Raw genomic sequence first — 18,788 nt, 5'->3', positions numbered from 1 at the left:
TCGTGCTGACTCCCGAGAGGTAGGATGGCTGACCTCACGAGAGTTGCTGCTTTGTTGCCGGTCCGGAACCATCGACCAGATTGCCCGTTTCCTGTGCACATTTATCCTTGTTGTCGCCCTGGGACTTTTTGCTCGGTGTGCTTATGGTGGCGTGCGTTTAGGGATTGGCAGAAATGACTGCTTGCTTCGATGAGAGCAGGAGATCATAGAGTTCTTGATGGAACCCAACGCGCTCGAGGCCCAGACATCGTAGGGAGTGCAGGGGACCGTCCTTGGCGTGCAGTGAATTCGCAAACCGGCGAATCGCCCGTGGGGCGTGGGTCTTGAGGATGTCCATCGCGCCTATCGCCTTCTTGACTGCCTGGTGGGTTTCGTTCAGTGGACATAGTTTTAAGGCGGAGACCAATTCGAGCGATACGTACTCTCTTCCACTCCTCTATATTCTCCCAATTTTCTAGCGGGGCATCGCCGACGCATTGGTAGGTCCCATAATAAAACCATGTATCTTGCCGTCGGACGAACACCTCCCGATCGTAGCTTATACGGCCGATGTCGTCCGCGAAGCTGTCGCTCTCCCACTGTCCATCAACTGCACCGGCAGACGATGTGTATCGGTAGGAGTATGTGATATAAAGGGCCCGGCTGATGTCATCCTTTGACCAGACGAGCCCTTTCATGTTGGGAAGTATGAGGATGTTGATGGGTTTACTGGGTCAGCAAAATGGTGAGAAGCGTGTTTCATGAGGATATGGATTCTACACCCGGCCTCACATTTGGTCCAAAATTTCCTGTAGCTTCAATCAGCAACTTGGGAGTCGGCGAAAGTCCACTTGAGAAGGATTGCATACCACGGGCACTACGGTGAATGGCCGAGATTTAAGGAAACATGCGAGTGCGCTGATCTTTGGGAGGTCTGGCCTCTGCGGAGCACCCGAAAGAAAGGACGTCGGCTTGAACATACGTGCTGTGGCGTCTTCGACGCGATCTGGGTGCTCTCTCTAACTCACAATAATCAACGAGCGCGAAACGAAACGTACACTTCGAACTCACCGCGCTTTCTCTAAAAGCGATGATATGCGCCCGCGATTCTTGAAGTGCTTCCTCCTCTTGTTTAAGATCCATCTTCAGAGTAGACAAGATCTTGCGTGTGTGCGTCAGCGTTACGGTGGCCCTTGTGATGTAAATATCATCTACTACCTCCTGCAACTCGGCAATTTCTGCCTTGAGTCCCTCTGACTTCTCGTTGTATTTATCCAGCTTCGACTGAAGTCCGATCGAGTGTGCATTCTGAAGGCATTCCAGGCGTCAGCACAGAATACTCGGAAAAGTAGAAGCTCGGCTTGCGCGATCGGATTGTTTCTGGTCCGCGGAAGCCCAACGTTCTTTCGTAGCCTGCAAGTAGATACCAGTGACATCTATATAATTAAATCAGGTGATATCAAACACACCAAGGTACGGGGGCCCTTCGTGTCTTCGTTGTCAACGGCTGCCGAGATCCGTAGGCGTAGTGAGACGAGCTCGTCCCTCAACTTCTCGTTCTCAGCACGTATCGCTGAGCTATCGACGAGAGGGACTCCGGAGGTCGACTGGATATCAAAAGTGGTGCCGAGTACTAGGTCAGCTCGAAGGCGTATGGTAGCGAGTCGTTCGAACCGACTCGAGTTGGGCTCGACTCTCGCATCGATCGACAGCGCTTACTCGAATTTTGAGGAGCCTCTGGTGTTCTTGACGCTCTTGCTGTAGCCTTTGATGCAATAGTTGTAAGACATCTTGCGCAAGTTCGGGGTTGTCAGAAAGCCTCTCCATATTGAGAGTAAGTCCGCAGAGATTATTCGGCGTATCAGTCAATGTAGATGATGGATGCGGGGAGACTGCAACCAGACTGCACCGATCGTCTGGATAGCGCTGCCGATGTGGCTGTGCAGCCGTAGTGGCGCCAAAATACGCATTGGTGTCGATCTGAAGCTAGCGTAACCACCATCGTGCGCATCCGACCTATCCGAGCCCTGTACCGTTACACGTTGACCATAGCTCTTCAATATGGCACATCACCATCGTTTTCAGTCTACACTATGGTCTTGATCAATCTGGATTCTACACACGGGTCGGTGTGCGCTACGCCCTTCCGTAAGGCTAAGAATTGCAGAATTGCTGCTGCTCAAGGTACATCTTGGAGAACAAGTGCCAGCGCAACATGCTGAGCACTGGCATAAGTATCGGTACGTCTACTGTTGCTCACGAACGCCCTTTATATTGACCCTAAACCTCCAGGATGCACCTTGGTTTGCTAAAAGGGGTCCCGAGCGTAGAACTACGCGCCGCGGCCGGTTGTATTTTGAATGCTCCTACAGACATTCAAGCGGCAGTCGTAGCCGTACTAGCCGTTCGCTGTTAGCCCGAGTTTGGCTGACGGTTGGCTCCTCGTCAGCCTCGCCGCATACACCTAGATACCTCTCTCATTTTGTGCGGGCATCACCCTTCTCTTCCTCCCGTCCTCCCCCCTCCCCTCATTTTCTCCTAAAGCCGGGCTTTACTTCTGCTGCTGTGCTAGTCTTTTTCTTAGAACGCTGCCTCACTTCTATTTGCCGTTCCTATTCTAACATGCAACAGTCTTGCGTGGCGCAAAGTACGCTTCTCGTCTTGGTCCTGTCGGCAACAGCTGGTCTAGTTGCCGGTGAGTAGCCATATACTTGAGCTCACGGGTTTAATAAGCTGTATGCTGACGACCCTCTATTACAGCGGACCCTAACGACTGGGTCAGCGTAAACTACGTACTTCAGCAGGCTAGTGCAGGGAACACCGGTGCAGCCAAGCAGAGTATCATCAACAAGGCCGGGTCTACGGCGAAAAGTGGACCATGGAGTAAGCTACCTCCCCCGCTCGTGTTGCATGGCCCAGCTCACCGTGAAACTTTTAGACATCGTGACCAACAACAGCATTGTGCCGCCGAGCGGGAATATACACGATTACCTCAGTTGGGCGCCGTAGTGAGTGTCCTGTTTGCGGAGGTGGAATGCGGCTGACATCCAGCAGCCACTGGCCGAACTGCAACTGGTGCTCAAAGGGGACCAACCACCTCGGGGGTCCGAACCAGGGCGGCAATAGCACTACTTCAGGCGGTGACGACGACGACCCTGGGGATGTCAGTAATGACCCTTACGAGAACGGCGGCGACGACTCGGCCTTGGACATATCTGCCTTGAACAACATCGCGCTGCTACGTCGGCAGTCATCTGGTCACAGCTTCTCGCATCGACCTGCGCATCGCCGGATGATGCGCCGGAAACGCGATGACTCGCCCCGCGAGCCCCCACAAAGTGCGCCGGTTCGTCGGCAGGACAGCGAGAGCCCTTCGGCCACCATCAACGGTCTTGGGGATCTGCCCCTGCCAACGGACGGCCTGCCTCCGGTCCCGACAATCCCTCCTAATCCTAATGGCCTCCCAACGGGTACGGCTACGAAGTCTTCTGTAAAGACCCTCAACGGTACCCCCGCGCCCGCTCAAGCCGCTGCGAAGACTACGCAAGCCAAGTGCACACCGTCCCCGACGAAGTCCCTGGCGCCTTCAGCGAGTGCGTACTACTCCTTCACCAATTCTGTATAGCTGAACTGACGCTGTGCAGCCTGGACGACATGTCCGTACGTAGTTCGTGACGGCCAGGTAAACCCAGACGTCCGAACGATCCCCGACTCCCCAGCGGTCGTCGCGATGACCCAGTCGGTGCTGTATAACGGTGTTGCGTACGGCATACAGAAGACGCGGGTATACTCGCAGAACGTCGCCAAGTTCATCGACGCGTGGTTTCTCACTCCCGCGACGGCGATGAACCCGAACATGAACTACGGCCAGCAAGTGCGCGGCCCCGGGAAGGACCAGCAAATTGGAACGTTCACGGGCGTCCTCGATCTGCGCGGCCTCGTGAAGGTGGTGAACGCCATCCAGATCTTGAAGGTCGCTGCGAGCCCTGACTGGACCGCTGCGAGGGACAAGGCGATGACTGCTTGGATGAAGAGCTACGTCTCGTGGCTCGAGAACAGCTCGCTCGGACAGCAGGTAGCGTCTAAGGGGAAGTGAGTGACATTCACGACACGCTCATCGTGTGTCTGCTAACATATGATTATACAGTAACCACTACACCTTCTATGTGAACCAGCTGGCGGCAGCCAAGATGTACGTTGGCGACACGCAAGGCGCTCAAGGGGCACTCAAGAGCTACTTCACCGACCAGTTCTTGGACCAGATAGCTGCGTCCGGCGAGCAGCCGTTCGAGGCGGTGCGTACTCGGCCGTACCACTACCGCTGCTTCAACCTGGAAGCCATGATCGTAAGCCGTCTTAGCCGTTGTCATCTCTTAGCCATGCTCATACCGTGTTACAGACCAATGCGAAACTGGGTGACCAACTGGGCATGAACTTCTGGACAGCCAAGTCCAAGTACGGGGCGACGATCCAGACCGCACTTGACTATGTCATGGGTCTCGACCCGGACGACGAGGACATCTCTGACGTCTTTCCGCACGTCGCGGCGGTCGCAGCTGCATACGGCGACCCGAAGGGCAAGTACGCGGCCTTTCTCCAGAAGCAGGAGAGTGACTTTGCGAGCCAACCGTTCTGGTTCTACGACCAGAGCAGCGCGCTGTCCAACTCACCCGCCAGTGCGAAGGCGGCGAAGGTGAAGAAGCACCGCAGCGCCGCAAGAGACTTGCTCGCAGGAGGTGCTGCGAACGCTACACAAGCGCTGGCTGCGGACTTTGCTGGAGTCGCTCAGGGAGCGATGGGACACGTCTTGGATGAGGTTAGCTCGGAGCCTATCCCATTCGAGTGCCCGGGGGTGTTCCAGTTCGCGAAGGAGACGGAGCTCGAGGACGATTTGTTCGTGACCTGCGATGTGTTGGAGCCGTTTTACGAGATACTGCTGTATGGTCCAAGCCGGAAGTAGAACAGTCATTTCCGCGAGCGACAGTGAAAATGCGGGCGGAGTGCGCAGCCAGGGGACAAGTGGCCGGGACCGCCGGGCAGGTGATGAGAGGCGCCGGAATACGGACAAACAAGGGCCGTGAGCGTTGTGCGGCGGCGGTGTGCGCTGTTCCTCGTTACGCCATCATCCACTCCCTGACCTCCGTGTATTGTATTTTCCACTCGACATAGACATGGCCGACGCTGCTTCAGGTTCGACCGAAAGGTCTGTCCAGGTCAAGCTGGTGCTGCTAGGTGAGCCCCTCTGCCCTTTCTGCGGCGTCTGGCGTCCCCACAGCTCTTCCCGCATCTCTCTGGTCTCTCGTCGACACGCCGCTCGCTGGATTTCTGTCGAGCCTGTCTCAGTCGAAAATTTGTGTCTGTTTGTCCGTCATACTAACCAGTATGCACATCTATAGGTGAGGCAGCTGTCGGGAAGTCCTCAATCGTGCTGCGATTCGTGCGTAATCTCCACACATCTTTCGTGGCTCTTCCGTGACGTTTTGCCGCAGGTCTCGAACGAGTTCCAGCCCAACAAGGAACCCACCATTGGAGCTGCCTTCTTGACGCAGAAGTGCCGTCTCGAGGACCGCGTTCTGCGATATGAAATCTGGGATACGGCCGGCCAGGAGCGATTCCACTCCCTCGCGGTACGTGCCACCATGCCCTATCGGGTGGCTCCCATTACTTATCGGTGCCTACACTATGCAGCCCATGTACTACCGCAACGCTCAAGCAGCAGTGGTGGTCTACGACGTAACGAAGGCGTCCAGTCTCGAGAAGGCGAAGACGTGGGTAAAGGAGCTCCAGCGGCAAGCGAACCCCAACATCGTCATCGCCCTCGCTGGGAACAAGATTGATCTCGTTACCCCCTCTGCCTCATCCTCCTCATCTACCACGGCGGAGTCCGAAGACGAGGCTGACGATGCGACGGCCACCCCCGGCGAGACCGCTACTTCCGGCGAGCCTGAGAGCCTCAGGCAGGTGCCCAGGGACGAGGCCGAGGCGTACGCACAGGAGGCTGGCCTGCTCTTCTTCGAGACGTCGGCGAAGACTGGCGACGGTGTTGTAGAGATTTTCACCGAAATTGGTGAGTAGTGCCGCAGCAGCCGTCTCGAAGTGCTGCGCTAACCAAGGATGCTCCTCATTCAGCCAAGAAGATCCCCATTGACCAGATCCTGGCCTCAACCCGCGGCGGCGCCGGCCGCCCCGGTGCGGCATCTGGTCGTGCGGCTCAGGAGGGCGGGGTCAACCTCGAGGAGAACAGCGCGAAGGGCAAGGATGCGTGCAATTGCTGAACATGCTGCGTCCTTCCATACACGATTCCCTCACCCGTCACGAGCTTAATGTCTTCTTATCGTACTTACCTCTTTCCCCTTCGCGCTTTGTTTCATCTATATGCCCCTTTCTCGTACATGTATTTGCTGTCGTATTGGAGTGGTATTGGACTGACATATCATATATTGATGTTGTCTACACATCTGGAACACCCCGGCAACCTCTGCTACCAAGAATTCGATCGTGCGGAAAACTTGCTGCCCTCGATGTACACTGCCGAGCATTCGTTTCTCACAACAATAAGTGCGTGAAATTCAGGATTGTTATCTCTGTACAGATGCATGTATACATATTTGCTCGAGTCGATACAAGTACGGGAAGCTCATGTTTGTCTTAATGCTAGCGAGACAAAGACAGGATCGTGGTGGCTATGGTGGCTCTATGAAGACAGTCGTGGTGCGCGGCGCAACACACCAACGCGAGGCGAAAGCAAAGCGGGAAGATCATCTAGCAGGTCCGTGGACGAGGTCCATGTACGGCGGCGGGTGCGCGACGCGCTCGTGCTCGCTCTCGAGGTCCGGCACGCGGTACGGCGGCGGCGCGTGCCCGTGCGCCTCGCCCTCCTCGTCGTGGTGCGCGGACAGCACACCGTGCACGGGCGCATCCGTGAGCTGCCCGAAGCTCGTGTGCGGGCTCTGCGCGCGCGCGGGGAGCGTCGGCGGGCTGTCGTGCGCCGCCCCTGGTGCGCGGAACTCGGACGAGTCGATCGAGGGCGGAGGGTCTGACGGATCATCCATGGGGGGCGGGGTGGGGGCAAGAGTTCGTCTGCGTCGTCGCCGGCCCTGGTGGGGGCGTCCGCGGCGCCCACGAGGGTGTGCTGCTCTAAGGCGCGCCCGAGCGCCTCCATCGCGCTGTCGTCCAGGTTCGCGAGCACGGTTACGTCTGTGTCGCGCGTGGCCATCTCGAGCGTCGGCGGTGGCGTGAACGCGCGCGGCTGAAGCACATCTCCGTATCCGTCGAACTGCTCCGCGGGCGCGAAGCCGAAGAGGGTGCCCTCACCGTCGAACTGCGCCGCGCCATCTGCTGGCGGCGGAGGCGCGAGCTCGGGGTCGTCCGTGGGCGGCACGTAGATCTCGTGCTCGGACTCGAGGAACGTTGGTAGGCGCGTGGAGGTCGATGCCTCGGCCTCAGCCTCGGTGGACCAGAACGGTGGTGGCGCCTCGCGCTCTTCGAACGGTGGTGGCGCGCCAGCGATCGCGCTAGGCCCAGCCTCGTACTGGGGGACCTCCGCATCGTCCTGGCGCACGGTCCGGGTGGGTGGCCGGTCGTGTTTCTTGTGATAAGCCTCGTCGATGGACGACTCAACTTCCGGGAGCGGGGCGTTGGGCGCGAGGATGTGCAGCGGGAAGGAAAGGGTGGACACGCGCTCAGTGTGGCTGGACATCTTCATGAAGGTGGCGTGGACGAGGAGGCGGAACGAGACCGAGTGCAGCAGGGTGGATTGCGTGATTGTGGCGCAGTCTGCATCAGGGTTGAACGAGAGGAGGTCTTCCGATGAGACCTCGTCCAAGGAATCGGGGAAGGGCGTTTGTGCAGGTGGGTGAAGGACGAGGCGGACGCGGATGGGTTGGGACGGGTGTAGTCGACATGATGCACCTGAGTGGGCCACGACCTTGCGCTCGCCGTGCTCTCCTACCCTTGAAATGAAGTCTACGCCCTCTCGGGAACTTGAGGGCACTGCTGCCATCTTCTGGGGTGAGAGCGGAGGGTCCTCGCCTTCAGACTCTGAGGATATCTCCCAGTCGCTGTGTTCCTCGTCATCTGTCTCCGGCTTCTTGATGTCGATGTTCCGCACCAACTCAGCCCTGAGATTCCGCAGGCGCAGGCCCTGCTCTAGGACAAGGTCCGGCGATGGCGTCGGCACGGTGACATAGATAGGAATAGCCTCTCCCGCCTTGAACGTTGTGCGCGGGATCTGCACCTCCACTCTACTCGGCTCCGCGAGCACTCGCGTCTCCGGCACGGGGTATAGCACATGCGTGTGCGAGGTGTACCTGCGCGTGTGCACGACGAACGCCCGGGACAGGGGGAGCGCGTCCTCGTCGAGCGGCCAGATCGTCGCGGAGAGCGTGTGCGTGAGCGAGGACCGCAGCGTGTGCACGCACTGCGGCGTGTCCGACGGGAGGGGTATTGAGAACGGGAAGCTCGAGCGTTGCGGACCTTCAGGACCTGGAGAGCTAACAAGCTCGACGTCCGTGTGTGCGAGCTCGATCTCGCGGCCGTGCGCCTGCTCAAGCGTTCGCAACGAGACTGTCCTGATTATTCACCGGCACATTCGATAATTAGTCACGCTCACACACGGCGCTCTAGGAAGGGGACGTGGAGAGGATAGGGAGGTAGACTCACACTTTGCGGCACCTGAAGGACGCGTCCGCGCTCTTGATCTGGAGCTCACCCTCTATCGCAGCGCGCTCGCCGTCCGCGCCGAGGAAGCCCTTCTGGAAGTGCACGCCGTTCGCGGTGGGCACGATGAGGATTTGCGGACCACCGTCTACCCCCGTGCCCGCGACGGGGCCGCTGGGCGCGTCGGGCGCGGAGACGAAGCTGATGTCGGAGCTGTCAGAGGACAGCGGCGCGTCGGACTCGGACGGCTGCTGGGTGTACGTCGGGGGGAGGTCTGGCCCGGACATTGCGTTCACGTTCGCGCTCGTGGTCGGAATTCGGGTCTTGCGAGGGCCCAAGCGGATATGCCGGGGTCGGTGAATCGGGGACGATGCGGAGATGCAGAGAAGGCACGGGCGGCGGGTTACTGAGAGGAGCGCAGGCTGGTGTTAAGAGGAGGGAGTGGTGCGGGGCGCATGGTTGGGCGCGGAGTGGCAAGCGCAGTGGATGGATCCATCGCATCGCCCGCTGCGCCTGCCTGACGGAAGATCGAACGGTAGCCGCGCGCGAGATGAGCACAGCGCTGGCCGTGGCCGCATCGACGCCGTCCATTCCTCTCTACATCGAACACACCGGTGCAGATCGGTTGTTTCGTAGAGATGCTCGCTGCGCGTCCGTTTGCCATCCAGATCCTGTCATATCGAGGGAAGCGTCTGATTCTTGACGCCACGCTGCGGAGTTCGTCGACAGGCTTGCGCCATGCAATCAGGCAGCTCATCATGCATCGTGCACGCTGCCAGGCATAGCATTACTACGAGAAACGGTAGGGGATAACATGACAGGAAGGTGAAATCTACCCTAGGATGCCAAGGATGTGCCTACAAGGTGATAAACGGCGCAGACACCTCTTTGAATCCCAGGACCGTCAACAAGACGATGATGTTAGCTGCTATTTGACCTCGCGCAGTCGTAGCAAGAGTGACGGCGGAGGATACCTTGGCAGCCAGCAGGACTGTTAGAAGCTCAATGGGCTCGAACTGGACGCAGGAAGCACAACAATGATATCGATATGCAAGTTACAAGACTTCTAAAAGATCTGGAGTCAGCCACTGCAAGTTCCCGAGTCGACATGACACTCACCGTCAGTGACATGCTCGTTGTCCTCCAATTTGACCTCCACAACCTCCACAAGTCTTCCCTTGCCATCTCGTAGATCTTGAATCGATTTGGCGTGAGAGGAAAGACCAGCATGGAAGAACCAGTACAACGAGTCCACCAAGTCATCTATCTCCTCAGGCTGAGGTGCCGATGAAGGGGATAGAGAGGCGGATTGTAATACCATTCGGTGAGCACACCAGGCTACAAGCAGTGGGCGGCCCGATAGCGTACTGTTGCCATTGGGCAATGCTTTGACCCAGTCCAGGGTGCAGGACCAGTGGTCGGTAACGAATCTGCGTCGGGGCATGTCACCTTCGAAGAGTGCTCGGGTTTTCCAGAAGCGTGTGCGGTCGAAGTGGCCCGCCGGGTCCTTCGATGGTAGTAACGGTCTCTTCAGGATCCGCTTTCCAAAGACCGTCGACGCGATACGACAAGGCATAAAGGAAAAGCCAAAGAAATGATTCAATGTCGTGGTGGAATACGTGTTTCATGGTAGGCTCAGGCTGTCGATGTATGATGACGGAAGGCCAGGCGGGGCATTTCATCTGAATGTCCGCAGCCATAAACAGCAAAGTCCCCTGAGATTTGCAAACCGTAAGCTGCCTCAAAGATGGGTTCCAAGGAAGCAGTAGTACATACCGGCATATGGTCAGAACAATTGGTGTCACGCGCCCGCGGAAACGGATATTGGGGTACCAGCAGCGCGACGCGCTTTCGGATGGGGGCAAGGAGGAGAGACATAGTATAAAATGAGATGACAGATTATGTCAGTGGCAGCGTACCACCTAACCCGTGTCATGCTCTGCTCCGACGTCGCGATCGCGTCCCCCGGCGTCGCGGACGTAGTTTGCGTTTATGACGCTTACCGCCAACGATGCTTGTCGGTGATATACACTAACTTGGAAACTTGCGGAAATGTCTACCGCATGCGCTTGAGCGCATCAACACATCCACGAGTAGGTGACTCGATGAATAGAAGCTGAGCGGAAAAGGTCGATCTTGGCTACAAATTGACCCCGCACAACCACGAAGATAGGTAGGCGAGGCTTCGAAAGAGCCTGACGATACACAAGAACGTCGGAAAGCCGCCAACAGTCTTCATTGACACCAGAGCATATGTACATAGATCTAGGACAGGTATGAGTAACGCCTTCAGCAACGATCACGAATGACATACCTGTGCTACGAAGGAAGCATTGGTGAGGATTGTTCTTCCCTGAGTGTAGCACGTCGTCAATTGGATGTTGCAACGACGCGACTTCATTAGCGGGAAGCAATATGAGATCGCTCTGGGCTACATATTGACCTCGCACAACCATTGCCGAAGCGGTAGACGAGGCTTCGAAAGAGCCGAATATGAGTCAGGAGAGCAAACAACGGACGGAGCGGGGTATCTTCCATATGCTACAGCAGGGTGAGATATCGATACATGTCAGAAAGTCAGAAACCTAAGCACAGACGCATCAGAACAGGTTCAAATCGTAGCAGACACAGCACTTACAACATTGGCAGTCGAAAGGGCAGAGCGGTGTGTCTGTGGAAAATATTAGAAAGAGACTGCACATCAATTGCCCCGATATTTACCGCCGCCTTGATCTGTGATACCAAGCTCGTCTTCCTTGAAAATAGAAAAACCCTCCTCAGTTTTTCGACCTGTGTCCCGAGTGAGATCGTGTCCGACAGGTGAAGAGATGTGTACTTACGAGGACCTGTGCCCCGGGAGTCCTTGAACCGACCGTCCTCCTCCCGGTCCTTCTTAGGCTTCTGCGCCTTTACTACTGTCGCGGTAGTCTTGCGCGGCCTTCCCTCCTTGGCGGCAGGAGCACCAATAGCGGCCGAAGGGTCGAAGACTGTCTCTGGGATCTTGCGCTTCGGGGGTTTGGACGGAGCAGCCTCCTCCACGTCCGGATCTACGTCGCGTTTGCGCTTGGCGGACTTGTCCTTGTCCTTTTTCTTTTTCTTCTTCTCAGGAGCCTGAGAAGACGAGGAGGATGCTGCGGGTGCTGCGGCCGAGGATCTGCCCTTGGAAGCAAAAATGTCGTCTATTTCCGAGGCGGGCATGGCATGGGAGAGGGAGGAAAAAACGCGAGAGAGCAGGAGGTGCGCGCGCCTATAAGCGATCTGGAGGACGGGCGCTTGGAAGATGGGTGGGTCCGATCAGGCCCAATTGGGGGGCGTGACAGGGTGTGACAGTCGGGGGGCGGTGACGGTGGGTTGGAGGCTGTTGGAGGCCGTCGAGCGAATCGCGAGCAGCGTCAAGAACCCGGTGAGCTCTCGGACTCGGACGACGGAGAAGGACAGGCCGCCGTGCGCAAAGGAACCATGTACGTCCCCAGCCATCCCGCCCACCGCGCCGCTTATCGTGGCCGCTCCCAGGCAGCACAACCACCCCAACATCGCCCCCGCCTTCCCGCCATCGATATCAGACCCGACGAATGGCAACCTGACGTTCAATCTCGACCCGTTCACGGCAAAGCAGATGGCCGCTCTCCAGGCCACGAGTCTCGCGAAAGCCGCGAACCGCTCTGCGCCAGGCGGAACCTCGGCGTCTTATTTCGGAGGAATGTCGAACCCCCTTTCCCGCCCAGACGCGCCGCATGACAGCTCCTCCTTCCATCCCCTCCCCCATCCCGATCCTCAGGCGCCCATCCCGCCCGGCATGAACGTACGTCCTCCTCCCTCCCTCCCCCAGCGTCCGCCTCATGGCTCACCGCGCCCCAGCCTGCCCAGGCGCAGCAGAACCCTGCTGTCCAGCAGCAGATGGTTCATATCCAGCGCAAACGCAACTGGCTCAATGGTCTTGCGACCCTCATGGTCCAGCGCGGCACGCCCCTCCCACCAATGCTCACCGGCGTTCCGTTCCCATCCAATTATGACCCGGCCAACATGCCCTGGAAGTCCCTCGAGGTCTCTACTAACGACATCGGCGTCGTGCGGCTCGCCGGGAAGGACGTCGATCTATATAAACTTTGGGGGCTCATCCTACAGGCAGGCGGCGGCCAGAAGGTGCGTTTCTCCCTTCTTTGATCCTTCCTACCCCTCCTCCAACCCCGCGCGCACACCAGGTGTCGCAGAAGGGCGCCTGGCCACTTGTCCTCCAGCAATTCGACCTACCGGACGCGATACCCTCCCCCAACAATCCTGTGGAGCCGCAGCCCACTGCGCCTATCATCGAGCGGTACTACACCGCGCTGCTTGGTCCGTTTGAGGAAGCGTACCGCAAGAACATGATGGAGCAGTCACAGCGAGCAGCTCTCGCTGGGCGCATGCCCGGCGGGCAGCCAGGACAGATGAACCCGCAGGCGCGTCAAGGTGGAATGCCCGGCATGTCTGGACAGAACGGCCTCCCCAACGGTGGCGCGCCCGGGATGAACATGATGCCCCAAGGCAACATTGGTCAAAGTATGGACGGCCCTCTACCTGGTCAGTTCCATCCTACGCAGGCGATGCCCCTCCCCTTCCAACCACCTAACCCGATGGCGCTAGGCGGCGGCATGCCTGCGAACGGGGCCTCCCATCCGGCGATGAACGGTAACATGGGGAAAATGCTGCCAGGTGGGTTCCCTGCGATGCCTGGCGGGCAGAACGGGAACGTGGAGCTGGAACACGATATGGAAAGCCGGAAACGCAAGATGCAGGAGGCAGTCGAGTCGGACGCGAAGCGCGTACGGCAGAAGACAGGTGCGTGTGTACACCTATGGGACTTTGGCGTCGCTGATCACCCGTTCAGGTGGGTCGGACGTATCGGAGTCGCGTTCCGTGAGTACACAATGTGCATCCATCTTGGGATGATAAACTCATGTACGCTACAGTCTGTCGCGCCTCCGGCTGTCGAAGCCCCAGTTGCTCCTGTGGTCACGCGTACTATCCGTCAACCATCACGACGAAAGATCGAGTACGTTCCTTTCGCTCGCGAGGTAGACACCGCGGGCGGGCGGGACCTTGAGCTCATTCAGAGCGAACTATCACGGATGGGGGTCAAGGGTGTGCGGCGCATAGAGGAATGGGGCCAAGTTGACCTCGAAGCTGTCACGCTTTCGCTGCGCTCCCGCGTGTCGACCGAGATGTCGTACGCGCTCACCACCTTCACCCTCCTCACCCTCATGCGCGGCTCGAACCAAGGTGGCGGGTTCCCCATTGCTCAGGCGCCTGAACTGCTGGACGAAATGGTAGACCTGATGGAGGATCTCGCCTTTGACGGCGCAGAGGACGAAGGCTACCCCGACGACTCGCCGATCGTCACACACAGGGAGCTTGTGAACTCGCTCGTAGAGGACGGGTCAAAACCTTTTGCGGCTCTCGCACGCGAGCAGGGAGCGAGAGACCCCGACAACGGACCTCGACATCGTCCGGCGGAGACCATCCTTGTCGTCCTAAACATCATCCGTAACCTCTCCATCGCTAGCGAGAATCAGGAATACCTCGCGAAACACGAGAAGCTGCTGCCTGTCTTGTTGCGCATGTGCGCACTTGCCCCCGCCTCCAAGCACGCCTCTCCACTGCCACTCGCTCCCGCGCTCTCCCTTGCTGACCTGCTCAGCATACGCAAGGACGTCATGTACCTTCTGCTCAACATCTCCCCCAACATCCACCTCTCGCCAACGTCCCCGTCTAAAGAGCAGCTGCTCACTGTGCGCCGAGCATACGAGGTCATCGCCTCGTACCTCGTAGACGTCACCGAGGCGATCTCACCATTCCAGTGGATCCTTCAAACGGGCATCCCTCCCGCGGTGCACCAGCCTAAACCTCCCGCGCTCGCCGACATGGCGCTCGACACGTTCTCCCGCTTCACGCTCCCAGACGACAACCGCCAGGCCGTGTCCAAAGCGGTCCCACAGTCTTGGCAGTGGGCGCTGCTCGAGGCGATCGTGCACCGGCTACCGGTCGCGGACAATGACTTCCAGGTCATCATGCGCGACGTGTGGCTCTCGTACATCGAGCGCCTGATCATGTCGCTCTACTCACTCGCGTTCCTCGCGCCCCCAGCGGTGAAGGAGCGCGCCAAGCGCGATCGCGCGCTCGGGTTCGCGCAGGTCATGATGCGCCTCGTTAAGAAGTTCACGGTGCACGCCCCGCCGGAGCTGCGCCACCACTTCGCGATCTCTGTGCGCCGCGCGGTCGAGGCGCTAAAGGTCGTCGATGACGCGGAGGATTCCTTCGACGCGGGCAGCGTGGCGGCCGCGCCGACGCTTGCATTTGGGATGGGCTATGGGGAGCAGGGCGACTCGCGTGTTGAACGTGGGATGGGCATGCTGAGCGGGTACCAGGAGGACATCACGCTCGGGCTGATGATGCACCCCGACCTCTTGGACGCGTTGTTGTTCTCGGAGCTCGAGAGCCTGGTGCGTGTCGGGCGGTGACGCGGGCGTTGGTGGGGGTGGGGCGGTGGAGGGACTTTCTGACTTGCTTTGCTTTGCGGCTCTGTTAGGCTAGTGTTATGTTATGCTACTCTCTGTATTCGTACATTGTATACGACGTTCTCGCTTTCATTATTATAGTCGGCCTGTGGACTGGCACTGTATGCTAATGTGTGCTTGTTTGTGCGGTCATGAAAGCATTGATACAGATGATACCATGTCCACCCTCGAGCATTGCTACAAATGTCGCGAGGGCTCCTCGCCGAGTCCCCGGGTAACCCAATCATGAAGATATAGTACGTGTAGAGTCATTCCCAATATGGAGCATTGGTGTGTTCGAGGACGGTCACCTTCCCGGAACACACGCCTCTGGATACAGCCCGTGAGTATTTCAGCACAGAATCTTCAAGTGAACCGACGTACACGATGAGCGGCGCCTCGCCCTTGTACACGTCGCCCAACGCGAACGTGCTCACGTCGTTGTCGCACTTGACGAGCACAGTCCCATTATGAGGATCGTCCGACGACCGCCGCACGTCCCACAGCCTGACACAGCCTGCACATCCATACAAGTCAGCACCCAAAGCCTACTCTCCACACACAAGACCAGCCATACCGTCCGCGCCCCCGCTCACCAGCCCGACGCCATACGGCGCCCCGGCCACCCACTCCGTCTTCACGATCCCGTACATCGCGCGCCGGTCCGGCTTGTCGCTCTCCTCGTGCGCGAAGGCGTGCAGCGGCCCGCGCCCGAGCGCGCGCGCGTCGTACACGTCGACCCAGTTGTCCGTGCGCCCCGCGGCGAGGTACAGCCCATCCGCGCTGAGCGAGAGCGAGTTGATGTCCATAGCGGCTTTGTCTGTGATGTCTGCGAACGGCTCGAGCGCGACGGTCTGCACGGGCTTGCGCAGGCGGGCGCGCACGTCGAATTGGCGGAGGTTGAAGGTCGTCTCGGGGCCTTCGGTGGCTATGAACAGCCGCTCGCCTGTGTAAGTTTCGAGTGTTAGGAAGGAGGGGCGGGATGCGAGATGGAAGGGGACACTTGCCGGAAGCATCCAATGCGAGCGTGCTGCAGGCTTCCCTCTTGGCGTCGAACTCGACCACCAGCTTGTTGTGGGCGACGTCGAACATCTTGTGGTGTCCAGTCCCATCGGTTGGGGATGCTGAGGAGGCGAAGAGATAGTTACTGGAAGCGTGCGCGCCCCACGCCATCCCCGCAGTGAAGTGGCCGCGAATGGCGCGCACAATCTCAAATTTACTGGTAGACCCATCCGCGTGTAGATAAACACAACTACAGTTGAAAATCAGCATCTTGCCGACGGATAGGCGGCGAATCCGGACTAAGCTCGTACCCGTTGTCGCACTGGATGGCTAACGTTGAGGTTCCTGGACGATACATAATGACCTCGGGGTTGTCCTCGCACTCAACTGCACGGAAAGGTCGTCAGCCCTTGTTTGCATTTACAAGAATGAGACGTTATACTTTGTTCCACCATCTCTGGCGGCTCGCCTTCTGGTACGGACGCACATTCCCACCGTAGCACCTTCCTGTCCCGGCCGGCGGATGCGAAACACGAGGGACTAGCACAATGTGAGCTGCTTTACTCAAGATGCATCTCAAGTGATTATTTTGCGCACCATGACGGGTCGAGAGCGATGTCATTCACGGTGAAATGATGTCTGGCAGGATTATCTAGCGCACACTTCAGATTTGAGACGACGCAGTAGGAAGAAAAGGATTACGTACCTGACTCTGCAGACATCTCACTGTGGGCTTCCAATGTTTGCGCTGTGATCTGCATGTCAGGAAATTGCCGTTCATCCTCTCACTTTGTACACACCTTGGTCATCCATCCAGCCATCGTGCCGTTTAGGCCAAACGACGAGAACGCCGTCACGGTTATATGGTCCCGCATTATCTATTATGCTGCTTGTAAGCACGGTGATAGTAATAGCGGTGCGCAATTCGTACCTTCTGCTGCTCCGTCGGCGACAGCGCTCGCCATGACGATCATGTCCCTAGTTTGTGCAATTGTGTTGATATCTGGCGGAGAGGTGGGTAAGGTGCCTACTCACGGGGTCATTGATGCGAGGGAACCGCACTGACCGCCGGGAGCTCTCCAGATTGACGCGGAGGGGCGTAAACCTATCCAATGAGAAAAGTCCCTCTGCCAAGCCGATTGTCTGGTTCGGGGAAGGCTTGTTCGTATGCTATTCCGACACTAAGCAAATGGCGTCAGGGTAGTGTAGTCCGTCGGCAAAAAGCACTTCTTACTGCAGACCATTGACCGGGCCTTCGTGACGGCTGAAAGCCATCTGGCCAGTCAATAACGCTTGATTGCGCCTGTCGCGATATAAGACGTTCACGAGAGCGGGACCGCAGTGCCCTTTCCGCAGCCGACGCCTCGAAGGCCATGACTTCGTCCATTCCCTGAGCTAGGGCTATGATTTCGGGGTCATCTTCCAAGTCGCGTCGTCGCCTATTCCTAGAAAATGCCATTCTCTGAAGAGACTAGTCAGCTACGGTGTCCTAGCGGTGTAGGGTTCTCTCGTCATTTTCTGAACACGATCAGGATGGTCCATTCAGGCAGAGGGGTGCCACTTTGGGCCAGACATTTTCATGCGATCAACGTGTACCGGGGCTTTACACGGACGGCGGCCCCCGGTGCGTGTTGTCCTCGACGCTGTTCAGTCATCATGAAAGCATCTGACCTCTCCGATAGACCGTCCCAACCGTCCGCAACGGCATGTATACGCCTGCAATTTCTAACGCTTTTTAACAGGCCTTTTCATGCCCGCCACTTTTTAACAGTGATTAACACGTTAATAACACGGTTAATAAACAGCTGTTAAAAAGGGAGCAATTCTTCACGGTACCCTATAGACTAAGCGGTGGAAGAGTCGCGGCGCACGTACCTTTCTAGGCCGCTCGTCCTCACTGCTCCAGTCCGAGTCCGACGCATGCTCGGAGTCGGAGTCACTGATAGATATGACGTCTGCGTCAATGCGTGAGCTAGACTGTATCGCAGCGTGGGGTCGTTTGAGGTGGGGATTGGCTGTGGAAGGCTTGGGGGATGGCTTGTGGCGCTTGACTGGAGGTCCGTCTTTCGAAGCGGACGGCGCGCGTTTCGCGGAACCAGCGCGAGAATTGGCCGCAACCTTGTGGTTTGGCTTTCAGATGAACGGTGACGCCTGCGGGAAATATGACAAACTCACAGGTGGGACGTTGGCGGTCGTTGTCGGGACGGACGGAGTAGCACGTTGGGGGTTCTTCCACACGGGAAGCAGAGGGCTTTCTTTGAACCCAATGTACGTGACACCGTCTGTGTCGAGCTGGTCGCTGTGCAACTTACTCTTGAAGGCGTCGCGCCTGAAGCCCGTGAAGACGACTTCGGAGTCGTCTGAGGGCGGATCCGGGTCGTCGGGGATGGCATCGACATCAATGACCTCAGGCATGGCTTGGGGAGGCTAGGAGACGACGGCTCCAGGAGGAGGGGTATACGGGCAGGGTCGAGAGGGCGGGGCAGGTCAGCGCATTGGTACCGAGGAGCGACCGCGGCAGAGTGGCAGCAAGCTACAAGCGCGAAATGGCGCCGGCCCGCAGAAACGCGTCGCGTTCGCGCGATACTCCGTCACGTGCGATCGTGTGCTATAGCG

At 58.1% G+C, this 18,788-nt stretch overlaps 7 protein-coding genes across 7 annotated transcripts; 3 read left to right on the top strand and 4 right to left on the bottom strand.

The window, feature by feature from the left end:
• Nucleotides 1-157: 157 nt before the first annotated feature.
• Nucleotides 158-1,769, bottom strand: TRAVEDRAFT_42201 (uncharacterized protein; the record flags this gene model as incomplete). The annotated part of the gene is made up of 8 exons (XM_008034005.1): nt 158-361; nt 423-708; nt 772-788; nt 849-998; nt 1,051-1,140; nt 1,195-1,287; nt 1,449-1,557; nt 1,699-1,769. 8 exons carry the CDS (start codon nt 1,767-1,769, stop codon nt 158-160), a joined length of 1,020 nt encoding a protein of 339 aa, XP_008032196.1.
• Nucleotides 1,770-2,601: 832 nt separating this feature from the next.
• TRAVEDRAFT_33534 (chondroitin AC/alginate lyase) lies at nt 2,602-4,939 on the top strand (the record flags this gene model as incomplete). The annotated part of the gene is made up of 7 exons (XM_008033809.1): nt 2,602-2,674; nt 2,740-2,862; nt 2,918-2,987; nt 3,034-3,572; nt 3,624-4,071; nt 4,127-4,325; nt 4,379-4,939. The coding sequence occupies 7 exons, from the start codon at nt 2,602-2,604 to the stop codon at nt 4,937-4,939; spliced, it is 2,013 nt and encodes a 670-aa protein (XP_008032000.1).
• A 143-nt stretch (nt 4,940-5,082) lies between these two features.
• On the top strand, nt 5,083-6,433 carry TRAVEDRAFT_139953 (GTP-binding protein ypt5). Its single transcript, XM_008034907.1, has 5 exons — nt 5,083-5,211; nt 5,376-5,416; nt 5,469-5,606; nt 5,668-6,046; nt 6,109-6,433. The coding sequence occupies exons 1-5, from the start codon at nt 5,151-5,153 to the stop codon at nt 6,252-6,254; spliced, it is 765 nt and encodes a 254-aa protein (XP_008033098.1). The 5' UTR covers nt 5,083-5,150; the 3' UTR covers nt 6,255-6,433.
• A 304-nt stretch (nt 6,434-6,737) lies between these two features.
• Nucleotides 6,738-9,089, bottom strand: TRAVEDRAFT_68513 (uncharacterized protein; the record flags this gene model as incomplete). The annotated part of the gene is made up of 3 exons (XM_008034906.1): nt 8,641-9,089; nt 7,021-8,549; nt 6,738-6,973 (listed from the first exon to the last, which is right to left on the bottom strand). Exons 1-3 carry the CDS (start codon nt 8,922-8,924, stop codon nt 6,738-6,740), a joined length of 2,049 nt encoding a protein of 682 aa, XP_008033097.1. The 5' UTR covers nt 8,925-9,089.
• A 2,125-nt stretch (nt 9,090-11,214) lies between these two features.
• Nucleotides 11,215-11,835, bottom strand: TRAVEDRAFT_33531 (DUF1764-domain-containing protein; the record flags this gene model as incomplete). The annotated part of the gene is made up of 4 exons (XM_008033808.1): nt 11,215-11,222; nt 11,276-11,308; nt 11,359-11,427; nt 11,478-11,835. 4 exons carry the CDS (start codon nt 11,833-11,835, stop codon nt 11,215-11,217), a joined length of 468 nt encoding a protein of 155 aa, XP_008031999.1.
• A 699-nt stretch (nt 11,836-12,534) lies between these two features.
• Nucleotides 12,535-15,134, top strand: TRAVEDRAFT_33530 (uncharacterized protein; the record flags this gene model as incomplete). Its single annotated transcript, XM_008033807.1, has 4 exons — nt 12,535-12,780; nt 12,840-13,455; nt 13,505-13,533; nt 13,587-15,134. The coding sequence occupies 4 exons, from the start codon at nt 12,535-12,537 to the stop codon at nt 15,132-15,134; spliced, it is 2,439 nt and encodes an 812-aa protein (XP_008031998.1).
• A 305-nt stretch (nt 15,135-15,439) lies between these two features.
• TRAVEDRAFT_111056 (uncharacterized protein) lies at nt 15,440-16,442 on the bottom strand (the record flags this gene model as incomplete). Its single annotated transcript, XM_008034905.1, has 3 exons — nt 15,440-15,687; nt 15,748-16,116; nt 16,172-16,442. The coding sequence occupies 3 exons, from the start codon at nt 16,440-16,442 to the stop codon at nt 15,440-15,442; spliced, it is 888 nt and encodes a 295-aa protein (XP_008033096.1).
• Nucleotides 16,443-18,788: the final 2,346 nt, after the last annotated feature.

This window comes from Trametes versicolor, assembly GCF_000271585.1.
Source record: "Trametes versicolor FP-101664 SS1 unplaced genomic scaffold TRAVEscaffold_1, whole genome shotgun sequence".
In the NCBI taxonomy this organism is placed as follows: domain Eukaryota; kingdom Fungi; phylum Basidiomycota; class Agaricomycetes; order Polyporales; family Polyporaceae; genus Trametes; species Trametes versicolor.
The sequence above is the reverse complement of the archived record's forward strand: the minus strand, read 5'-3'. Positions and strand labels throughout refer to the sequence as shown.